At 46.3% G+C, this 23,454-nt stretch overlaps 1 protein-coding gene across 2 annotated transcripts in view; it reads right to left on the bottom strand.

The window, feature by feature from the left end:
- Positions 1 to 3,331, bottom strand: part of tes (testis derived transcript (3 LIM domains)) — a 56,554-nt gene extending 53,223 nt beyond the window's left edge. Inside the window, exon 1 of one of the 2 annotated variants that reach the window (XM_086009169.1) lies at positions 3,180 to 3,331. In XM_086009169.1, coding sequence (XP_085865295.1) covers positions 3,180 to 3,206 — 27 coding nt within the window. In that variant the 5' untranslated portion in view covers positions 3,207 to 3,331. Of the gene's footprint in view, positions 1 to 2,772; positions 2,874 to 3,179 lie in introns of those variants that run through there. The other variant, XM_086009170.1, reaches the window with a different exon arrangement.
- Between the last annotated feature and the right edge of the window lie 20,123 nt (positions 3,332 to 23,454).

Below are 23,454 nucleotides of genomic sequence, written 5' to 3'. Positions count from 1 at the left end.
GGGCTTTGCGCAGAGCTTGGAGCCCATCCTTTCCAGTGCGGAAGTGATGTTCGCACACTTCTGAACCCAACCATGATGCAGCGACTGATGGCCCATGTCACAACTTCCATTGCAACACAAGTAGCAGCCACCCAACGTCGGAGTGCTGCAGTGGAGGCTCAGACTGCTATCATGCAAGGTCAGCTTGCTGCCATGCAAACTCAGATAGCTGCCATCATGGTTGTGGATTACAGCGTTCAAAGGACCTTCTTCTGCAAGAAAGAGGGAAGTGTGTCAGTGAGTTCCGAGCAATCTGTCTGGTTGATGTGGCTGTCATGGTTGAATAGCTGACAGTGTGTGCAAGCTGCGAGATGTGGGTGTGAGGCTTGCAGCAGTGCTAAGTGAGTGAGGGTGTGGTGAAGCTATGAATGTTAGGTATATGAGTCGTGATTGATAAGAGATTATTGGTAGGTGAGTGAAGGGGGGGGTGGCGGGGTGGTGGTGAATTGAGCAGTGTATGAGCCTAGTGGTTCAGTTGTAAGGATATAGCATTTGAAGATGAATTCACTGGCCTTGACCACGAAGGTCATTAAACTTCTTGCGGCACTGCATCCAGGTCCTCAGGGATACACTGCTCGCATTAACCACCATGGCTATCTGATCCCACTGCCTTCTCACAGTTTGTCTGCCGGGCCTCCTGGCCCCGTGGATAGAGGACCTCTCTTCTCCTGTCCACCTTCCGCACCAAGGCCTCCAGTGCTGCATCTGAAAATCTGGGAGCTTTCTCTTTCTCTCTGCCATGTTGCGCCATCATTCAGTTTTCTTGCTCCTCAGTCTGTTTCCCAGCCACTTTCACCACCTGCTGAAGCCAGAATGCACCTCCCCTTTAAGAGGTGCAGGCTAGCTTTAATTGGTGCTAGCCTTGCACGAACTTGGGTCCTCTGCTAACATGCTAAGCCACTGAACAGTGTGTTTAGTGCTTCCTTACCGCTGCAATCATTTTAATTAGTAGGCAGCACAAAGTTTGCATGCTGCCTGCATCGGACTCAACGGGCGCAGGCTAATCATGCATCGCAATACCCACGTCCATTTTCTGGCCTTATCCAATTTCTAGCCCCATGTGTCTTAAAATAAATCAGACTAATTATTGGGGGAGGGGAAGAGGATTAGACCAGTTTGTTTATTCCATCTTTGTTGGCAGAAATTTCAGCATGTCACATATCTATCAAACCACGTAACTATGGTGTACTTATGCCCCGATATATCCTGATTTAGTAATGCAATTAACAGCTGTAAGGTTAACAATTTCCCTTCCACTCTGCTTTCACTTTTCAGTAATGTGATACTTTATTATGCTTTAAACACCTCCCAAGTACTTAGTAAGTTTCATACTTTTTGAAGACGCACCTATAATAAAATCAAAAACATTGTAAAGAGTCAAGATGAATAAAGCACAACTTTCATTTGTGACTTTCACTGAATTTTGAAACAGTCTTTAAAGCGGAGGTGATATAGCAATGTAACAGTAACCTAATGATACTATGTAGAAACATTTTAACAGTTGCATAATATAAATCAGGCATATTTTCATAAGAGTTTCTCTGAAATATGGATTCAGACGGCAAGATTTTTTTTTAAGTGCTCCAATTTATTTTTTTATATTATATTAATATATGGTACAGAGATTCTCAATATCCAGGAAACTGGGACTGAAATATTGGATTTCTGAAATACCCAAATGAGATGTACGTAATTATTTCACATACAGCTAGCTTCAATATGTCAAGTTTCTGCTTTGTCTTCCCTTTCCTAATTTTTCTTCAAACCTTCAAATAACTAGTTGAAAATGAAAGTAAAACATTTTTATTATTATTTGAGAGTCAGGATATTAAAATAAGACACTAGTAATTTGGTTTATTTGGCAGAAAAAAATTGCTTTTATACAGTACTTTTTATATCCTCAAAACATCCCAAAATGTTTCACAGCCAATGAATTCATTTTGACATGTAGTCACTATTATGCAACAAACAGCAATGAGAGAAATGATCAGTGAATCTGGTTGACAGATCAATGTTAGAGAACTCTCCTGCTGTTCTTCAATTAGTACCAGGGAACCTTATACCTCCACCTGAGGTGTCAGCTGTGGCTCAGTGGTCGTGCTCTCATCTGATTCTGAAGGTTGTGGGTTGAAGTCCCACTCTAGGGACTTGAACACAAAATCTAGGCTGACACTCCAGGGCAGTGCTGAGGGAATGCTGCACTGTCAGGGGTGCCATCTTTTGGCTGAGACATTAACAGAGGCCTTGTCTGACTCTCAGGTGGATGTAAAAGATCCCATGGTACTATTTTGAAGAAGAGCAGGGGAGTTCTATCTGGTGTCCTGACCAATATTTATCCCTCAACCAACATCTAAAAGCGGATTAGCTGGCCAGTATCACATTGCTATTTGTGGGAGCTTGCTGTGCGCACATTGGCTGCCGCATTTCCTATATTACAACTGTGACTACACTTCAAAAAGTACTTAATTGGCTGCAAAATGCTTTGGGAGGCCGTGAATACAAGTCCTGTCTTTTTCCCCACCCGAGTAGGCATTTGGTTTGATGTCTCATCTGAGATACTGCACTTCTGACAATGCAGCGCTCTCTCACTGAAGCATCAGCCGAGCTTGTATGCTCAAATCCTGGGGCAGACCTTGAACCCACGACCTGCTGACTCAGGCGAATGCTACCATTGAGCCAAACTGCCATTCAAACATGAAATGATTGACTAACAAATAGAAAAAGTGACGTAACCTTAACCCAGCAGAAGAGGTCCCAGCACCATCGAGGGCCATTGCAGTTGCCTCACGGTCTTATTTCAGTCTCTTCTGTTTTACAGTAGATCTGTTGCACGTCTTATATTTGTTCGCCTCGTGTAAAAGAATGCGCTTCTCAAGGCTACGACATTCCTTTCAATATCCTGCGGGACTTTCCTATCACTCCGTGCACGATCATTCCATTCATTAGCAGCTTCTCTTACTATATTGTCTAGTCAGTCTTTAGAGCATATAAATCTTTAACCAAGGCAGGTGCATGTTTTATTAAATAGGTAAAGTAATACGGAGCGATCAACTGGGTGTAGTCCCTTTCTTGATCAGATAAGACAGAGGTTCAGAAACGCTTTTACTGACGAGATAAAGCAAAATGCTCAATCCTCTTACCTTTTTCACTTTGTTTTCTAAATCCATTTCCTACGACCAGGCGTTCGGGGAACGAGCCGCTTGTGACAGTGACAGTATAAACTGTATCAATTACTTTGCTCAATTACTCTTGCAATGTTTCAAAGCACTTCCGCTACACTGCATCGCCAAATGAGAACACGCGGAAAGGAAATACACTGACCAATCGCATCCGACCAGGACAAATATTCGACCAATCAGATTCCGACAAATCCACTGGCCAATCAATTGACTCGCTGAAAGCACCAATCGCCATCGCCCTGTGTGCGGACACAGCGAGTATTGCAGCTACTCTGTAGCGGGAGTGGCTGCCCAAAGGCAAAGGCAAAGGCACAAGGCAACTCTACTTGACCGAACTGGGTTGCCTGGCGCATCCCGTGTAGCTAAATACAGCGCCCGCGCTAACGTGCGGTCAGGGGAAAGCGTTAATCTTTATATGTATTTTGAGGGGAGGGATTGCCAAACAAAATATGCATTTTCAGGGGAGGGATCGTCAAATTTTGTTTGATAATCCTCCTGTGAGGAGCCTTGGGACAACATATCTAGGGCATAACTAAAACCACCTATTTCCACCTCCGTAACATTGCCCGTCTCAGCCCTTGCCTCAGCTCATCCGCTACTGAAACCCTCATCCATGCCTTTGATACCTCTAGACTTGACTATTCCAACGCACTCCTGGCTGGCCTCCCACGTTCTACCCTACGTAAACCTGAGGTCATCAAAAACTCGACTGCCCGTGTCCTAACTCGGACCAAGTCCCATTCATCCCTGTGCTCGCTGACCTACATTGGCTCCCAGTACCTTGATTTCAAAATTCTCATCCTTGTTTTCAAATCCTTCCATGGCCTCGCCCTTCCCTATCTCTGCAATCTCCTCCAGCTCCACAACCTCCCCCCCCCCCCGAGATATCTGCGCTCCTCTAAGTCTGCCCTCTTGAGCATCCCTGATTATAATCGCTTAACCATTGGTGGCCGTGCCTTCTGTTGCCTAGGCCCTAGGCTCTGGAATTCCCTGCCTAAACTTCTCCACCTCATTAAAGGCGCTATATAAATACAAGTTGTTGTTGTTGTTTTACTACATTAAAGGCACTATCTAAATGCAAGTTGTTGTTGTTGTCTCAAAGCTGCCAACCCTCTGACCTAAGATAAGCAAGATAAAGGCTGGCATTGAAAAACAATCAGTAGAAAGTAACTTTCTTTCTGTTGATCTTTGGGTCAATTAAATTATACCGTGGAGGTGTTAAGCCACCTATATCATTAAAAGTTTTCAATCTGGTGCTTGCAATATTCCTTCCAAAGCTGCATATATGCCAACTATCCATGTTTGAAGCAGACATCAGTGTTTAATGGGCACTCTCCACTTTTGCCAATAAAAGTCAGCATGTTCTTGGCCTCCCTCCACTGTGTTGCTGTTGGACTCCTACCTCCTGTTGCTACTCTGATTGTTGAATGCACCATGGTGTGCAGTGGCATTCAAAACTGGAGCAAGAACAACAGGAGGTAGGAGTTCTGGAGCTGTGCCATGGAAGGAGTCTAAGAGTGGCACTTGGACATGCCCTCAGTGGCAGAGGTCCTAAGTACGGTGAGAATATCTCTCATGAAAGTTCAGACTATCGCTATGGCAGCATTTGCTCAAATCTGAAAGAAACTCTCTTAACTGACTTCAGTGGGGTGGGTGATTGGATTAAGAGAATCTTGGGGCAGGGATTTACAGAGTTCAATCATGCTCCGAGGACTGTTTCTACATCGATCAGTGAAGAGGCTGAGGCAGTGGCCAGATATAGTGACATGGCTGGGGTAGGAAAAGATGAAGTTGATGTCTCTCAAGGTGATGCTGCATTCAATCCATATCGTATCATAAGAACAAAAGAGATAGCAGCACGAGTAGGCCATACGGCCCCTCGAGCCTGCTCGCCTCCCAAATCCGTGCCCATCTTTCCCGCAACTCCATGTTTGAATCCCTCCAATCAGGTTTCCGCCACTGCCACAGTACCGAAAAACTCTCATCAAAATCATAAATGACATCCTTTGTGACTGTGACAAAGGTAAACTATCCCTTCTCGTCCTTCTTGACTTGTCTGCAGCCTTTGACACTGTTGACCACGCCATCCTTCTCTAACGCCTCTCCACCGTCATCCAGCTAGGGAGACTGCACTCACCTGGTTCCATTCTTATCTATCTAATCATAGCCAGAGAATCACCTACAACGGCTTCTCTTCCCGCTCCTGCATCATTATCTCTGGTGTCCCCCAGTGTGGAATCACAGTATCAGTTTCCACATGTACGTTGATGACACCCAGCTCTATCTCACCACCACTTCTCTCAACCCCTCCACAGTCTCTAAATTGTCAGACTGCTTGTCCGATATCCAGTTCTGGACGAGCAGAAATTTTCTCCAGTCAAATATTGGGAAGACCAAAGCCATTGTTTTCGGTCCCTGCCACAAACTCCATTCTCTAGCCACTGACTCCATCCCTCACCCTAACGTCTGTCTGAGGCTGAACCACACTGTTCGCAACCTTGGTGTCATAATAGACCCTGAAATGAGCTCTTCCAACCACATAGCCGCAGCATAACAAAGACTGCCTACTTCCACCTCCATAACATCGCCCGTCTCCGCCCTTGCCTCAGCTCATCCGCTGATGAAACCCTCATCCATGCCTTTGTTACCTCTAGACTTGACTATTCCAACACACTCCTGGCTGGCCCCCCACATTCTACCCTAGGTAAATTTGAGGTCATCCAAAACTCGGCTACCGTGTCCTAATTCGCACCAAGTCCCGTTCACCCATCCCCCCTGTGCTCGCTGACCTACATTGGCTCCCGGTTAAACAGTGCCTCAATTTCAAAATTCTCATCCTTGTTTTCAAATTCCTCCATGGCCTCGCTCCTCCCTATCTCTGTACTTTCCTTCAGCCCCACAACCTCCCGAGATATCTGTGCTCCTCTAATTCTGCCCTCTTGAGCATCCCTGATTATAATCGCTCAACTATTGGTGATGGTGCCTTCTGTTGCCTAGGCCCTAAGCTCTGGAATTCCGTGCCTAAACCTCTCCACCTCTTTACCTCTCTTTCCTCCTTTAAGACGCTCCTTAAAACCTCCCTCTTTGACAAAGCATTTGGTCATCTGCCCAAATTTCTCCTTATATGGCTTGGTGTCAAATGTTTGTCTTATAATACTCCTGTGCAGCGCCTTGAGGCATTTTACTACATTAAAGGTGCTATATAAATACAAGTCGTTGTTGTTGCTCTACCATTCAATAAGATCATGGCTGAACTTTTACATCAATTCCACTTTTCCACCATATCACTTGATTCCCTTAGTGCCCAAAAATCTATCGATCTCAGTCTTGATTATACTCACGACTGAATAGCCACAGCCCTCTGGGGTAGAGAATTCCAAAGATTCACAACCTTCTGAGTGAAGAAATTTCTCCTCACTCAGCCCTAAATGGCTGACCCCTTATCCTGAGACGATGACCCCTAGTTCTAGACTCTCCAGCCAGGGGAAAATGCATCTCAGCATCTATCCTGTCTAGCTCTCTAAGGATTTTATACCTTTCAATGAGATCACCTCTCATTCTTCTAAACTCCAATGAGTATAGGCTTAGTCTACTCAATCTCTCCTCATAGGGCAGCCCTCTCATCCCAGAAATCAATCTAGTGAACCTCTCCGTTGCACCCCCTCTAAGGCAAGTATATTCTTCCTTAGGTAAGGAGGCCAAAACTGTACACAGGTCTGTTCTCATCAAAGCCCTACATAATTGCAGCAAGACTTCCTTACTCTTATACTTCAACTCCCTTGCGAAAAAGGCTAACATATCATTTGCCTTCCTCATTGCTTGCTGCACCTGCATGTTAACTTTCTGTGACTTGTGTACAAGAAGGACCAAAACCCTCTGAATAACAACATTTCTGAGTCTCTCAACTTTTAAAAAATATTCTGCTTTTCTATTCTTCCTACCAATGTGAATAATTTCATACTTCCCCACATTATACTCCATCTGCCATCTTTTTGCCCAATCACTTAACTGGTTTATATTCCTTTGCAGCCTCTTTGCATCTTCCACAAGCTTACTTTCCCACCTAGCTTTGTATCATCAGCAAACTTGGATATATTACACTCGGTCCCCTCATCTAAGTCGTTGATATAGATTGTAAATAGCTGAGGCCCAAGCACTGATCCTTGTGGCACTCCACTAGTTACACCCTGCCATCCCAAAAATGACCAATTTATTCCTACTTTGTTTTCTGTCCTTTAACCAATCCTCAATCCATTCTAATATATTACCCCCAATCCCATTAACCTTAATCTTGTGTAACAACCTCTTGTGTGGCACCTTATCGAATATCTTCTGAAAATCCAAATATACTACATCCACCTTATCTACCCTGCTAGTTACACCCTCAAAAGACTCTAATAGATTTATCAAACACAATTTCCCTTTTATAAAACTGTGTCAACTCTGCCTAATCATATTGTGATTTTCCAAATGCTATGCTACCACGTCCCTAATAATAGATTCTAGCAGTTTCCCTACTACTGATGTCAGGCTAACTGGCCTATAGTTCTCTGTTTTCTCTCCCTCCTTTTCTGAACCGTAGGGTAACATTCAGTGTTCAATCAGCTGCATGGCCTTGTGGCCATGTGGCCACAGAGCAATCTTAAAGGGGCCAACCACCCCAAAAAAATTAGCGGGAACATTGGTTACATTTGTTCTCTTCCAATCCACGGGGACTGTTCTAGAATCTAGGCAGTTCTGGAAGATCAAAACCAGTGCATCCACTATCTCTGCAGCCACCTCTTTTAAAACCCTAGGATGTAGGCCATCAGGTCCAGGGGATCTGTCAGCTTTTAGACCCATTACACTTGTGCAAGTGACAGTAGATGTGCCAGAACAATCAGATGATGGCAGACATACACCTGCAAATTGATAGAGTAGAACCACTTTCTATGCGTGTACCCCATGGTAGTTATGGCTAGGGACTGGATGGTTATTGGATACCAACAATCACCCCAGTATTTCAGGAAAGCCAGCAGTCTGGTGGAATATCAGTCCTGTCATGCTGCTGTTGTTGGTCAGTGGAAAAGGAGATAAAGGCATTTACTCTCCTGAATTTTTTTTTTTAATTCATTGATGGGATGTGGGCGTCGCTGGCTGGCTAGGCCTGCATTTAGTGCCCATCCCTAATTGCCCTTGAGAAGATGGTGGTGAGCCGCCTTCTTGAACCGCTGCAGCCCATATGGTGTAGGTACACCCACAATGCTGTTAGGAAGGGAGTTCCAGGATTTTGGCCCAGCGACAGTGAAGGAACGGCGATACAGGTCCAAGTCAGGATGGTGTGTGGCTTGGAGGGGAACTTGTAGGTGGTGATGTTCTCATGCGTCTGCTGCCCTTGTCCTTCTAAGTGGTAGAGGTCGCGGGTTTGGAAGGTGCTGTTGAAGGAGCTTTGGCGAGTTGCTGCAGTGCATCTTGTAGATGGTACACACTGCAGCCACAGTGCACCGGTGGTGGAGGGAGTGAATGTTGAAGGTGGTGGATGGAGTGCCAATCAAGCGGGCTGCTTTATCCTGAATGGTGTCGAGCTTCTTGAGTGTTGTTGGAGCTGCACTCATCCAGGCAAGTGGAGAGTATTCCATCACCTGACTTGTGCCTTGTAGATGGTGGAAAGGCTTTGGGGAGTCAGGAGGTGAGAAACTCGCCGCAGAATTCCCAGCCTCTGGCCTGCTCTTGTAGCCACAGTATTTATATGGCTGGTCCAGTTCAGTTTCTGATCAATGGTAACCCCCAGGATGTTGATGGTGGGGGATTCAGCGATGGTAATGCCATTGAATGTCATGGGGAGATGGTTAGTGTTAGACCCGTGTATCTTGATGTTGTGTGTCCTTCAATAACTAGACACGAGACTGCAGGGAACAATCAACAGGTGTTTACTGGATGAGGGTTACTCTAAAACTAAACATACAGATCCCTACTCAGGGTTTATATACAGGTGTGGTCACTGCCGGTACTACAGTATACAGGAGCTGTAAAAAGTAGCTCTCCCCTTAAAGGTACATACACTACAATTCCTCCCCTTTTAGATTAACAGTACCATAACATTCATTTAACAATTAACACTTTTAACATGCACATTAACTGAAAATAGTCCATTTATAAATTCAGTCTTTGGAGCGGCTTCCTGATCCTTTCTGGATAGCGCCTTTCCTGAGCATCTTGCTCTTGGTGCGGAGGCCCCCTGTCGTCAGTTGGTTCATCAGTTTCCGATGCTACTGCTTCTGGGGTAGATGCTACCTGTATGCCGGGTTCATCACCAGGTACGCGAGACATGGGGTTGACTCGTTCCTGTGACTCTAGGATCTGGTCGACATGGCGTCTCACAATGTTCTCCCCAACATCCACTGTGTACATTAGTGGCCCCTGCCGTGTGCATATCGTTCCTGGTTGCCATTTCTCTGTTCGGTAGTCACGGGCCAAGACTGGTTGCCCTACATTGAAGCTCCTTGTCGGCTTCTCATTGATGTGCTGGAATTGCTTATTCTCAACATCTCTTCGTACATTTGGTCTGAGCAAATCCAGACGAGATCTCAACCTTCGGTTAAAGAACATCATGGCCGGGGTCTGGTTGGTGACTGCATGTGTCGCATTTCTGTAGGCTAACAGGAAATTGTCCACCTTATGCTGCAGTGGAATGTCGTCATCGCACATGGCCCTTACTGCTTTTTTAAAGGTTTGTACGAACCTCTCAGCCAATCCATTTGTGGCTGGATGATACGGGGCGGATGTGTAATGCCTTACCCCATTCCTTTTCATGAATCTTCGAAACTCTTCGGACACAAACTGTGGTCCGTTATCAGAGCAAATCTGCTCTGGCAAGCCGTTCCTGGCAAATATGGTCCGTAGGACTGTAATAGTTTTCTCCGTGGTGGTGGACGACATTTTGATCACCTCAGGCCATTTCGAGTGCACATCCACGGCTATTAAAAACATTGAGTCCATGAATGGACCAGCAAAATCAATATGCACCCGTTGCCATGGAGATGAGGGCCACTCCCATGGGTGTAGAGGGGCATGTGGTGGTGCATTTTGGACCTTCTGGCATCCTGAGCAGCTCTTTGTCAGGTCCTCGATTTGCCGATTGATCCCCGGCCACTACACATAAGCCCTAGCAAGGCTTTTCATTTTCACCCCTCCCAGATGGCCTTCGTGAAGCTCCTTTAGCACTCTCTCCCTTAACTTGGGTGGAATTACCACTTGGGATCCACACATCAAGGTCCCCTGGCATACTGACAGCTGTTCTCTTCTGGATGAGAATGCTGGCAACAGTGAGTCGCCATGTGTTGGCCATCCCTTCACCGTCAAGTCATATACCCAAGACAGTGTCGGGTCATTTCGGGTCTCCTTCTCTATATCAGCGTTAGTTACTGGCAAGAGTTCAATTATAGTCGAATAAAATATTTCGACAGGGTCCACTGTTGGTGCTTCCTCCGCAGTAGGCAGTGGCAGGCGTGATAGCCCATCAGCATTTCCATGCTGTTTCGTGCCCTTGTACTCGATTTCATATTGGTTCGCCCCTAGAAAAAGGGACCATCTTTGTAGCCGTTGCGCAGTCATCACCGGAACGCCCTTCTTTGGATTAAAGATGGAGACAAGTGGTTGGTGGTCAGTCAGCAAGGTGAACTTCTGCCCGTGCAGATAGTCGTTGAACTTTTTCACTCCCCACACTAGGCTGAGGGCCTCCCTGTCAATCTGGGCGTAGTTACGCTCGGCTGAGGTTAGTGACCGAGACGCAAAGGCTACTGGCCTCTCCGAGCTGTCCGGGAATTTGTGCGACAGCACCGCTCCAATGCCATAGGGTGATGCATCACACGCCAACCGAATTGGTAGTGCTGGGTTGAAATGAGCCAACACCTCTTTTGATGTGATCAATTCTTTGCACTTCTGGAAAGCTCGTTTACATTCGTCACTCCACTTCCATGGTACCCCCGTTTGCAGTAGGGTGTTCAGTGGGTGTAGTACGGTAGACAAATTCGGCAAGAACTTATGGTAGTAGTTCACCAGCCCGAGGAACGACCTCAGTTGTAACACATTTTCCGGTGCTGGAGCCTTGACTACTGCCTCAATCTTTTCAGGGGACTTATGTAACCCCTCTTTATCAATAACGTGGCCACAATACGAGATCTGCTTCTGGAAAAACTCACATTTGTGGCGATTAGCTCGGAGCCCATATTCCTTCAATCTAGTGAGCACCTGCTCCAGGTTGGCGAGGTGATCACTGTCATTTTCGCCCGTGACCAGGATGTCGTCCAAATAACACTGGGTCCCTGGAATCCCTTGCAGGACTTGTTCCATTGCCCTTTGCCAAATAGCCGGAGCTGATGCTGCCCCGAACACCAGCCGGTTGTATTGGTAGAGACCTTTATGAGTGTTGATCGTGAGGTACTGTTTCGAGGCTTCTTCTACCTCCATTTGCAGGTACGCCTGGGCGAGATCAATCTTAGTGAAGCGTTTCCCTCCAGATAGCGAGGCGAAAATATCTTCAATCCGCGGAAGCGGATATTGTACCGTGTGAAGGACTGGGTTCACTGTCACCTTAAAGTCCCCACAGATGCGAACCTTCTTTGGTTCCCCAGGCGTATTAATCAACGACCTCTTCATTACAGGAACGATGGGTGTAGCCCACTCGCTCCAGTCCACTTTGGACAGTACTCCTGAACGTTCCAAACCCTCCAGCTCTGCTTCGACGGCTGGGCGGATCGCATAAGGCACCGGTCTGGCCTTAAAAAACTTTGGGCTTGCATTTTCCTCTATTTTGATCGTCGCTGTTATGCCTTTTAGTGTTCCGAGTCCCTCCTGGAACACTTCTTGTGCGTCAGTTAGCATTTTTGACAGTCGTCCAGGTGTGACGTCGTCATCCTTTTTGGCATCTACAGTCAGTGCTTGTATGGAATGCCAATCTAGCTGTATCTTCCGGATCCATTCACGTCCTAGTAGTGGTGGTCCTCCATCTGGCAATACATATATATCCATTTTTGGTGTTTCCTTGCCGTTATATATAACGTTCACCCTTATTTTTCCTTTGGGGTAGACTTTTTGCCCCGTGTACGTCTTCAAGACAATCTCTGTATCTCTCAAGGGTATATGTGAGAATAGCCGCTTGTAGTCCCTTCGGTTTATGACTGTTAGGGCTGATCCTGTGTCCAATTCCATTTTCACTTGGACTCCGGCTATCTTGAGCGTGACCCAGATAGTTTGGTGATCCGCCATTTTGATCACCTTATGTAGTTTCAGACAACCCAACTCCTTGCTTCCGGAGTCTGTATCACTTTTCTGTTCGTCTGAACTACTCTCCGTCATCTTATGTACCTTCTTGTACTTCTCCTGTGGAGATTTCTTGCTGCTGGTTTTCTTTCCCGACCTGCAGACTCTTGCTATGTGTCCTACTTTTCCACACTGTCTGCACACTTTGTCTTTGAACCAGCAATCATTATGGTCGTGTGTTGTTCTGCCGCAGCGATAGCACTTCACTGTTCCGTATGACATTTCATTTGTGCCATATTCTTGCGGTCTCCATTGTATCTCTGCAACGCCCTGTGCGGCTGCTTCGTGTGATACTGCCATGCTGAAAGCCTTGTCCAGCGTAAGATCCTTTTCTGATAGAAGCCGTTTCTGGGTTCCTTCACTTTGAAGCCCACACACAAACTTGTCCCTTGAATTATCTGCTAGTCCCGTTCCAAACTGGCAGTATTTCGATAGCTTGCGCAGTTCTGTTAAATACTCAGCATTACTTTCATCTTTATGCTGGTTCCTTTTGTGAAACTTAAATCTTTCTTCTATCAGCAACGGTGTAGGGTTTAACTGGTCCTGAAGGATTGACACTATGTTTCCAAAATCCTTTTCCACTGGCTTCTCTGGGGTTACTGGTTTCGCAGTAAGCCATACGTTTTTGCACCCATTGAATTCAACAATACTAGCGTTTTCCTCTCATCTGGCACTTCATTCGCCTTGCAGTACACTTCTATGCGTTCAACATATGTCGTCCAATCTTCGACTTCATTGTCGAACGCTGTGATACTGCCACTCTTCGGCATCCCTGGGTGTGGTTAGACTGGCTCAAAATGGCGTTTTCCCGTGCTCTCCCTTCTTCTCCGCTGCGGCTCAAAATGACGTTTTCCTGCGCTCTCCCTTCTTCTCCGCTGCGGCTCAAAATGGCGTTTTCCCGCGCTCTCCCTTCTTCTCCGCTGTGGCTCAAAATGGCATTTTCCCGCGCTCTCCTTTCTTCCCCGCTGACGCTGCTCGGCCCTTGAACACCAGCTGCGCTCTGCGCATTTTCCTTTCTTCCCCGCTGACGCTGCTCGTCCCTTGAACACCGGCTGTGTTCTGCGCGTTTTCCTGTGCGCCTCTCTCTCTCGTTGACGCTGCTCGGCCCTTGAACACCGGCTGCGCTCTGCGCGTTTTCCTTCGCGCCTCTCTCTCTCGTTGACGCTGCTCAGTCCTGAACACCGGCTGAGCCCTGTGCACTCTACCCTCTCTCTTCTCCCATCGACGCCGCTCGGTCCTGAACACCGGCTGCGCCGTGTGCGCTCTACCCTCTCTCTTCTCCCGTCGACGCTGCTCAGCCTTTCTCTGTGCCGTCAGTCGGCTCTAGCCGCCACTGTCCGGGAAGGGTCTGCGCCATACCTGTTGCCAGCCCGTTTCGCTGGACCACCGTGACTGGAGAACCAAGCCCAGCTCTCAACAGCCTCCCCTGCGATGCTCAAGTCTCCGCTGGATGGTCGACGCCCGTGCTTCTGGACTCGGCCTTCTTCTTTCACTTTTCTCCAGGAGCGAATCCCTGGGAGGTGATGCAGAGTTGCAGGTAGGTTTGAATCTTCTCGTCGCCAATGTTAGATCCGTGTATCTTGATGTTGTGTGTCCTTCAATAACTAGACACGAGACTGCAGGGAACAATCAACAGGTGTTTACTGGATGAGGGTTACTCTAAAACTAAACGTACAGATCCCTACTCAGGGTTTATATACAGGTGTGGTCACTGCCGGTACTACAGTATACAGGAGCTGTAAAAAGTAGTTCTCCCCTTAAAGGTACATACACTACAGTTAGAGTCTCGCTTGTTGGAGATGGTCATTGCCTGGCACTTGTGTGGTGCGAATGTTACTTGCCACTTGTCAGCCCAAGTCTGAATGTTGTCCAGGTCTTGCTGCATATGGACACGGACTGCGTCAGTATCTGACGAGTCTCGAATGGTGCTGAACAGTGTGCAATCATCAGCGAACAAACTCACTTCTGACCTTATGATGGAGGGAAGGTCATTGATGAAACAGCTGAAGATGGTTAGGCCTAGGACACTGCCCTGAGGAACTCCTGCAGTGATGTCATGTGATTGAGATGAATGACCTCCAACAACCACAGCCAACTTCCTTTGTGCTAGGTATGATTCCAACCAATGGAGAGTTTTCCCCTTGATTCCCATTGACTTCAGTTTTGCTAGGGCTCCTTGATGCCACACTCGATCAAATGCTGCCTTGATGTCAAGGGCAGTCACTCTCACCTCACCTCTTGAGTTCAGCTCTTTTGTCCATGTTTGGACCAAGGCTGTAATGAGGTCAGGAGCTGAGTGGCCCTGGCGGAACCCAAACTGGGCGTCAGTTAGCAGGTTATTGCTGAGTAAGTGCCGCTTGAAAGCACTGTCGACGACACCTTCCATCACTTTGCTGATGATTGAGAGTAGACTGATGGGACGGTAATTGGCCGGGTCGGATTTGTCCTGCTTTTTGTAGACAGAACATACTTGGGCAATTTTCCACATTGCCGGGTAGATGCCAGTGTTGTAGCTGTACTGGAACAGCTTGGCTAGGAGCGCAGCTAGTTCTGGAGCACAAGTCTTCAGTACTATTGCCGGAATGTTGTCAGGGCCCATAGCCTTTGCAGTATCCAGTGTCTTCAGCCGTTTCTTGACATCACGTGGAGTGAATTGAATGGGCTGAAGACTGGCATCTGTGATGCTGGGGACCTCAGGAGGAGGCCGAGATGGATCATCCACTCGGCACTTCTGGCTGAAGATAGTTGCAAATGCTTCAGCCTTGTCTTTTGCACTCACGTGCTGGGCTCCACCATCATTGAGGATGGGGATATTTTTGGAGCATCTTCCTCCTGTTAACTGTTTAATTGTCCACCACCACTCATGACTGGATGTGGCAGGACTGCAGAGTTTTGATTTGATCCGATGGTTGTGAGATCGCATAGCTCTGTCTATCACATGTTGCTTCCGTTGTTTGGCATGCAAGTAGTCCTGTGTTGTAGCCTCACCAGGTTGACACCTCATTTTTCAGTATGCCTGGTGCTGTTCCCGGCATGCTCTCCTGCACTCTTCGTTAAACCAGGGTTGATCTCCCGGCTTGATGGTAATGGTAGAGTGAGGGATGTGCTGGACCATGAGGTTACAGATTGTGGTTGAATACAATTCTGCTGCTGCTGATGGCCCACAGCGCCTCATGGATGCCCAGTTTTGAGTTGCCAGATCTGTTCGAAATCTGTCCCATTTAGCACGGTGGTAGTGCCACACAACACGGTGGAGGGTATCCTCAACATGAAGACGGGACTTCGTCTCCACAAGGACTGTGCGGTGGTCACTTCCACCAATGCTGTCAGGGACAGATGCATCTGCAACAGGTAGATTGGTGAGGACGAGATCAAGTAGGTTTTTCCCTCTTGTTGGTTCCCTCACCACCTGTCGCAGACCCAGTCTGGCAGCTATGTCCTTTAGGACTCAGCCACCTCGGTCAGTTGTGGTGCTACTGAGCCACTCTTGGTGATGGACATTGAAGTCCCCCACCCAGAGGACATTTTGTGCCCTTGCTACTCTCAGTGCTTCTTCCAATTGGTGTTCAACATGAAGGAGTACTGATTCATCAGCTGAGGGAGGGCGGTAGGTGGTAATTAGCAGGAGGTTTCCTTGCCCATGTTTGACTTGATGCCATGAGACCTCATGGGGCCCTGAATCAATGTTGAGGACTCCCAGGGCTACTCCCTCCTGACTGTATACCACGGTGCCACCACCTCTGGTGGGTCTGTCCTGCCGGTGGGACAGGACATACCCAGGGATGGTGATGGTGGTGTCTGGGACATTGGTTGTAAGGTATGATTCGGTAATCATGACTATGTCAGGCTGTTGCTTGACTAGTCTGTGGGACAGCTCTCCCAATTTTGGCACAAGCCCCCAGATGTTGGTAAGGAGGACTTTGCAGGGTCGCCAGGGCTGGGTTTGCCGTTGTCGTTTCCGGTACCGAGGTCGATGCCGGGTGGTCCGTCTGGTTTTATTCTTATTGTTTTTCGTAGCGGTTGTTTACAACTGAGTGGCTTGCTAGGCCATTAAGAGTCAACCACTTTGCTGTGGGTCTGGAGTCACATGTAGGCCAGACCAGGTAAGGATGGCAGATTTCCTTCCCTAAAGGACATTAGTGAACCAGATGGGTTTTTGCAACAATCGACAATGGTATCATGGTCGCCATTACTAAGACTAACATTTAATTCCAGAATTAAATTGAATTGAATTTAAATTCCACCAGCTGCCGTGGTGGGATTTGAACCCATATCCTCAGAGCATTTGACTGAGCTAGTCTAGTGACATAACCACTGCGCCACCGCCTCCTGAATAAATCATCAGTCACCTATTTGATGCATGGATGGACAGCAAATTGACTGATAATGCTTGGAAGGAGGTGGAGGTGTAAAAACCTGTTGTCCAGTTACAATGCCATCCTATGCATAAGCTTGTCTGCAGATCTTCCAGAAGCAGATGGCACAGTTCTGTAACTACCTGCTTGCTAAACCTCAGCCTCCAGAGACGCTGCTCTTCAATCATTCCCATGTAGCTGTGCCTGGGCTTGTATTTGTATTGATGGCTGGCATTTCATTGGATCTGAACAAAATGCCTTTGGTGCTATCTCTGGCAGGCATTCTCTTATTCATTCACTTTAAGTGCCAGGGGAGCACTGAAAATAATGCCCACCATAGTGGACTTTATGGCAGCAGAAAAACAGTAAAGCAGCAGTTCCTTGTAGAGTCCCTACAGGTGAGAACCTGGCACCACTGCAACATCTGTTTTTGGGTAAGTGGGAGTACATTGCACCTGCATGAATGCTGGAATTTGGTGGGCTTTCCCATTAATCAGCATCTATCCAGGAAAAATGACAACAAGGCTTAGGTCCAATAATGCACAACACCTTCAACGATTGGACAGTCATTTTGGACCAGATGGAAACTAGATGCCTAAGGACCCTTCCACTGCACTCCCATCACAATTCTGGTGGGAGTTCAGGCAAAGGACTGGATAACAGACCAAGATTCAGATACAACAGGTTCTGGCCTGTGCTGCCACTATGTGCAGGGCCTTGTAAAGGACAGAACCTCCGATTACACTTAAAAGAGCACCTGTGTCAGAGCAGTTGGGCTGAGGGTGGTGACACCCTATATTGTGAGTTCCTGCGTTCGCGGGCTCACAGGGACCTGGAGGAAATTTGGAGGTTGGTATGCTGCGTGAGACAAGGCACATCAGCTTCCTGAAGGACGGAGGAAGGCCCCACAGAGGTGGAGGGGATCCAGGTTGGTATTTGTGACCTGGACTCCTGAAGATTGATGATGAAATTATTTATTTAGCTTTGGCCCGGACTGGGGGTACTGCTGTATGTTTTCTTTGGGAGTCTCAGCACCCACCAAAATGTGCCAGACTTTCTGGCCTGTGGGACAAGTAGTTGCCTGAGATGTGCTCCTAGTTGCATGGGTTCCCACCAACTCCATGCAAGTAAAATGCGCTCCCCTTGATCCTGCATACTCTGGCGGGCACAATCCTGCAAAAATGCCAGAATAGTAGCTTGTTGAATTTCGGGGCCTGGCTGGGAATTATGCTGCCCACGTTGCTAGCCAGTATCTCACATTTTGCAACAGCAATTTCTAAACAGCAATATTTTTGCCCATGAGGAATGGTACAGGAGTTGAACTGTATTATAATACATTGTACATGGTACAACGTCCCTATCATTATAACATAGCAATACGCCAGCTCCTTGGAATTAGCTATTTTATTTTAAGCAAGTTAGAACTTCTGGCAAAATAGCAATAGATGAACATAGTAAACATTTCTGCATTAGTGAACTTGCTGATCTTTCAGCTGCACATTTAAATACATGAATGTTTCCCACAACCAGAGCCAGTGAATGACATCTTTCCAGTGTGACTGCACTGATGAGTTTTTACTCAGATGGGTAATTCAAGCCTTTCCCACAGTAACCACATTGATATGGTAACTAATACAATAAACAGTGAATAAAAAATACTGACCCATAAGCACACCCATCCCCTCTTGCAATAGCTGAAATTATTTTTGCCTGCACAGGCCTCCCCTATATCATAGGCCTCAGACTTGCCTTCTGCTTCATGCGTGGGTATCAATCCTTCAGCTAGGATTTCAATCTTCCTTGAATTGCTATGAAGGATTCAGGAATTACATTTTACACAGTGTCCCAAGAAAATGGTTGGAAGTACATTTCTCAAAAGACCCAAGCCCTGTTTCTGGACCCAAGACTTTGTTGTTAATGATTTGTGAGCCCACTACTCTATTACTCCCACTTTGCAGAAGTGAGACTCTCCTGCTCCCACTTTCTGGGCTCAGGCCATTCTTGCTCCTGCCTACCAGTCCTGGGATTCCTCTGCTCCTGCTTCCTGGGCATGGGAATCTCCTGCTTCTGCCTCTTGGGCCTGAGATACTGCTACTATTTCATCCTGGGCTCAAGAATCTGATGTTCTTTTCTGTCAGAACAGTACCAGTGAGAAGGAGTGGCTAACATGATGCAATTTAAATTTTGCTGAATCAGTTCATTGGCGTGGAATTTTGCAGGTAATAAAGAAACACAGCCAGCTAAAAAAATTACCTGTTGATTTCAAAGCTGAAGGAGCTAGCAAACTGGACTCAAGGATAAAACTCAAAGGTCCTATTATGTCAAATGAAATAGGGATCTAAGTCCTAATGCAAGGAGAATACCAAGGAGATGGCTAATAGCAGCAACGTCTGCTGAGAATAGCTACTGCAAGTGTAAGGACTATAAAACAAGATCTGAATGAAGGACAAGCTATAAGGGGAACCTAGAATGTTGGGCCCTACAGAATTATCTATTTCATTATTCATTCATGGGATGTGGGTGTCGCTGGCAAGGCCAGTATTTATTGCCCATCCCTAATTGCCCTTGAGAAGGTGGTGGTGAGCCACCTTCTTGAACCGCTGCAGTCCATGTGGTGAAGGTACTCCCACAGTGCTGTTGGGGAGGGAGTTCCAGGATTTTGACCCAGCGACGGTGAAGGAACAGCGATATACTTCCAGGTCAGGATGGTGTGTGACTTGGAGGGGTACTTGGAGGTGATGGTGTTCCCATGCATCTGTTGCTCTTGTCCTTCTAGATGGAAGAAGTTGCTGAAGAAGCCTTGGCGAGTTGCTGCAGTGCATCTTGTAGATGGTACACACTGCAGCCACGGTACGCCGGTGGTGGAGGGAGTGAATGTTTAAGGTGGTGGATGGGGTGCCAATCAAGCGGGCTGCTTTGTCCTGGATGATGTTGAGCTTCTTGAGTGTTGTTGGAGCTGCACTCATCCAGGCAAGTGGAGAGTATTCCATCACACTCCTTACTTGTGCCTTGTAGATGGTGGAAAGGCTTTGCGGAGTCAGGAGGTGAGACACTCACCGCAGAATACCTAGCCTCTGACCTGCTCTTGTTGCCACAGTATTTATATGGCTGGTCGAGTTAAGTTTCTGGTCAATGGTGACCCCCCCAGGATGTTGATGGTGGGGGATTCGGCGATGGTAATGCTGTTGAATGTCAAGGGGCGGTGGTTAAACTCTTGCTTGTTGGAGATAGTCATTGCCTGGCACTTGTGTGGCACGATTGTTACCTGCCACTTATCAGCCCAAGCCTGAATGTTGTTCATGCGGGCATGGACTGCTTCATTATCTGAGGAGTTGCGAATGGCACTAAACACTGTGCAGTCATCGGCGAACATCCCCATTTCTGACCTTATGTTGAAGGGAAGGTCATTGATGAAGTAGCTGAAGATGGTTGGGCCTAGGGCACTGCGCTGGTATCTATGATATCTCACCTTTTTGGCTGATTTTCAGATCATTATGATATTTCTAGTAGTAGTCCCAATTCTGTTTTGAAAGCAGTATGGATAGCTAGCAGAGAGTTTTTCTACCAATTTAACTGATGTCACCTGGGGTGCTTGATTAATGAATTTTTCTCCATTCCTTCTCTTTCTGTAATGGCCAAATGCCAACAAAACTGGAAAAAAAACAACTTGTGTGCACATTCGCTATAGATTTCCCCCAAATTTTTAGTACAATATATTCAAGAAACACATTGTTCTAGGTACTCAAAATACACTGTGGAGGGGAAAGCCCTTAAAACAAGTGGTTAATTGAATAAAGACAACCTCTGAGTTATGTTGCAAAATTGATTAAAATATGTTCTATACCTGTGATCTAATACAATTTGAAACTGTGATCTAATACATTTCTTTATAAAATGGATAAACTATTCAGTACAAGATAAATCTAATCTATTTTTGATAAGAATAAAAAACAATTTTTTGCTGTACCCAATGGGTTAAAATATCAAGAATTTCTTCATGTCTTAAATGTCCTCACTACCAGAGCTGACTACTTGGTTCACTGCCATACCAAGAATTTCAATAAAATTAATACTTTATTGCTAAACAAACCATTTATCCAAGTTCAAAAATTTAAGAATGTACCATATACAAAAGTGCCCTTCATACTCAATGTTCTGTGTTTCTCATCAGTGCTAAGTCTACTTCAGACCTTCTACATGATCAGTACCTGATACAAATTGCATTCAGTCTCATTACAAGAAGTGTACTGAAATTTTGTAAGAAAAATTGCACTGTAACCACAGCAGAACTTCTTCAAAATACCTTAAAGAGATTTCAGGCACAGCTCCTCTGTCCCAGAACTGTTATGTTCCACCAAATTAATTATAACAGGCAGTTTTATGCTGCTGTACTCTGTGCCATCATGGTCCAGCCTATAATGCCCCATACCAGCAATCGCATGAACAGGTTCCACTTTGCTTGAAGAGATGTATCATGCTCTTGTGCCAGCAATCACATGAAATGGTGTCACCCTTTAAATAAAAAAGTAACAAAATTATAGAACTAAACACTATATTTTTCACCTGACATTAATGTAGTTTAGTTCTGTACCAAAGATCGCAGTGGCACTTCTCCAGTCGTAATCATAGAATCATACAATCATAGAATAGTACAGCACAGAAGGAGGCTGTTGTGTATGTAATATGTGTGCTACTTTGAACCTATGGACAGGACTGCACTACTTGTTGGGCGTAGTGATACGCAGTACCACTCCTGGCCATAGGGGTATAAATAGTACTGTGGGTACTGATCTCCCCTCAGTTCCCGCCTGTGGGCATGAAGTAAAGACCTATGTATAGTCCCTACCTCCAACCAGTAAAGACCTGTTTGAGTTATACGTTTAAGTCTTTGTGTTAATTGTTCAATACAATACACATACTTAACACTGGCGATGAGTCAGGTTCTTACCCTGCGGCAGTTGAAGAGTGGTTTAGAAACATAAATATGGACTGGCATTCGCTAAAAGCCATAAAGAGTGAGAACTCGGTGCAGATAATCAGCCCAGACTCTAGAACTGATGATGGTAAGACCAACCCATGTGCAAAAGACAAAGTTTCAGCACAGAATTCCACTGAGCAACAACAACATAGTTCAACAGAGAATTCTGAGTCTGTCAAGTCTACTGATATGCACATTTTTGAGGGACACTGGGCTCGAACTCAACTCCATTTCAAACTACAACAGCAATTAGAACAAATGCTTCGCCGTTTTGAGCAAGAGTTGAATGCAACGAAAGAGTTCTTTGATATAGAGTTGGAGAATCTGGAAAGACAACAGAAGCAGCTGATGGAGAAAATGGAGCAGGAGCACACAAAACGTCTGATGTCAGAGGAGTTAACGGTCAGCCAACTCCTGCATATGCTGAAGGACAGGACTCTGAAATGGGAAAAACTTGAACACGAACTTCAATATTCAAACGAAAGGGGTTCGGAGCTCTCAAAGGTTATTGGAAGAGCTGAGGTGGCAACACAGACTGAGATGACTGCAACAGAGCAGCCCTTGGATGCCAAAAGTACGCTGACTCACGTCAACGTAGAACAACAGACCGCTGAAACAGCTGCTCCGGTAGAGGGATTGAATAGTCCGATCAATCAATCTCCAAAAGAAGTTGAAGTAGTAAAATCTCAAATGAGGTCATTAGTAAACGACTTGCTGAAAGCCCAGAAAAAGCTGGATGAAGAGGTACGCATGAAGAAGTCTCTTCAGGAAAGATGTCTGGACTTGGAACAAAAGCTGGCTAACGCCCAGCTGGGTATGGAGGAAATAGAAGACCCTCTCGCTGGCCTAGATCAGGACGACACCGAATATTACTATGTCCTGTCCTGCCCAACTTGTAACTTCGACTCCCACCATACAGAAATCATGGAGGAGCACCGAAAGTCTACGGAACATCGGGAGAAGGTGGCTCTACTACGGAAAAAGGAGGGAGAGAAGGAGGAACTGCGCATGCAGCTGGCAGCTGACAGTGGAGCCCAGAGAGTCTCCAAGAAGCAGAAAAGAAAAAGTCGAAACAGAAGATGACCCATCTGAACCATTATTACCTCTACCAGATCACACACGTGGTCCCTCCGAACGGAGCCAATTCAGTTCGGAAGTTCAAACTGTTAAATCCATGGAAGGACTATTGAATGAGTCACTCCAGCAACGTGAACCGACTCCACCACAGAGATTGAATCTGTGAACTGTTTTCCGCAGAGACTGAATCTGTGATCTGTTTTGACATGAAGTTATCTATGTATCTATGTTATTCTGTTATGTAAACCTGAAGTTATATATGTATATATGTTATTACGTTATGTTAAATGGGGAGATGACTGTAAAGCTAGGAAGGGAGGAATGTTGTGTATGTAATATGTGTGCTACTTTGAACCTATGGACAGGACTGCACTACTTGTTGGGCGTAGTGATACGCAGTACCACTCCTGGCCATAGGGGTATAAATAGTACTGTGGGTACTGATCTCCCCTCAGTTCCCGCCTGTGGGCATGAAGTAAAGACCTACGTATAGTCCCTACCTCCAACCAGTAAAGACCTGTTTGAG

This window comes from Somniosus microcephalus, chromosome 16 (genome assembly GCF_052327205.1).
Source record: "Somniosus microcephalus isolate GS21.2 chromosome 16, FLI_Smic_1.0, whole genome shotgun sequence".
Lineage (NCBI taxonomy): Eukaryota > Metazoa > Chordata > Chondrichthyes > Squaliformes > Somniosidae > Somniosus > Somniosus microcephalus.
Note: the sequence above shows the minus strand (reverse complement) of the source record. Positions and strands in the feature narration are given on the sequence as shown.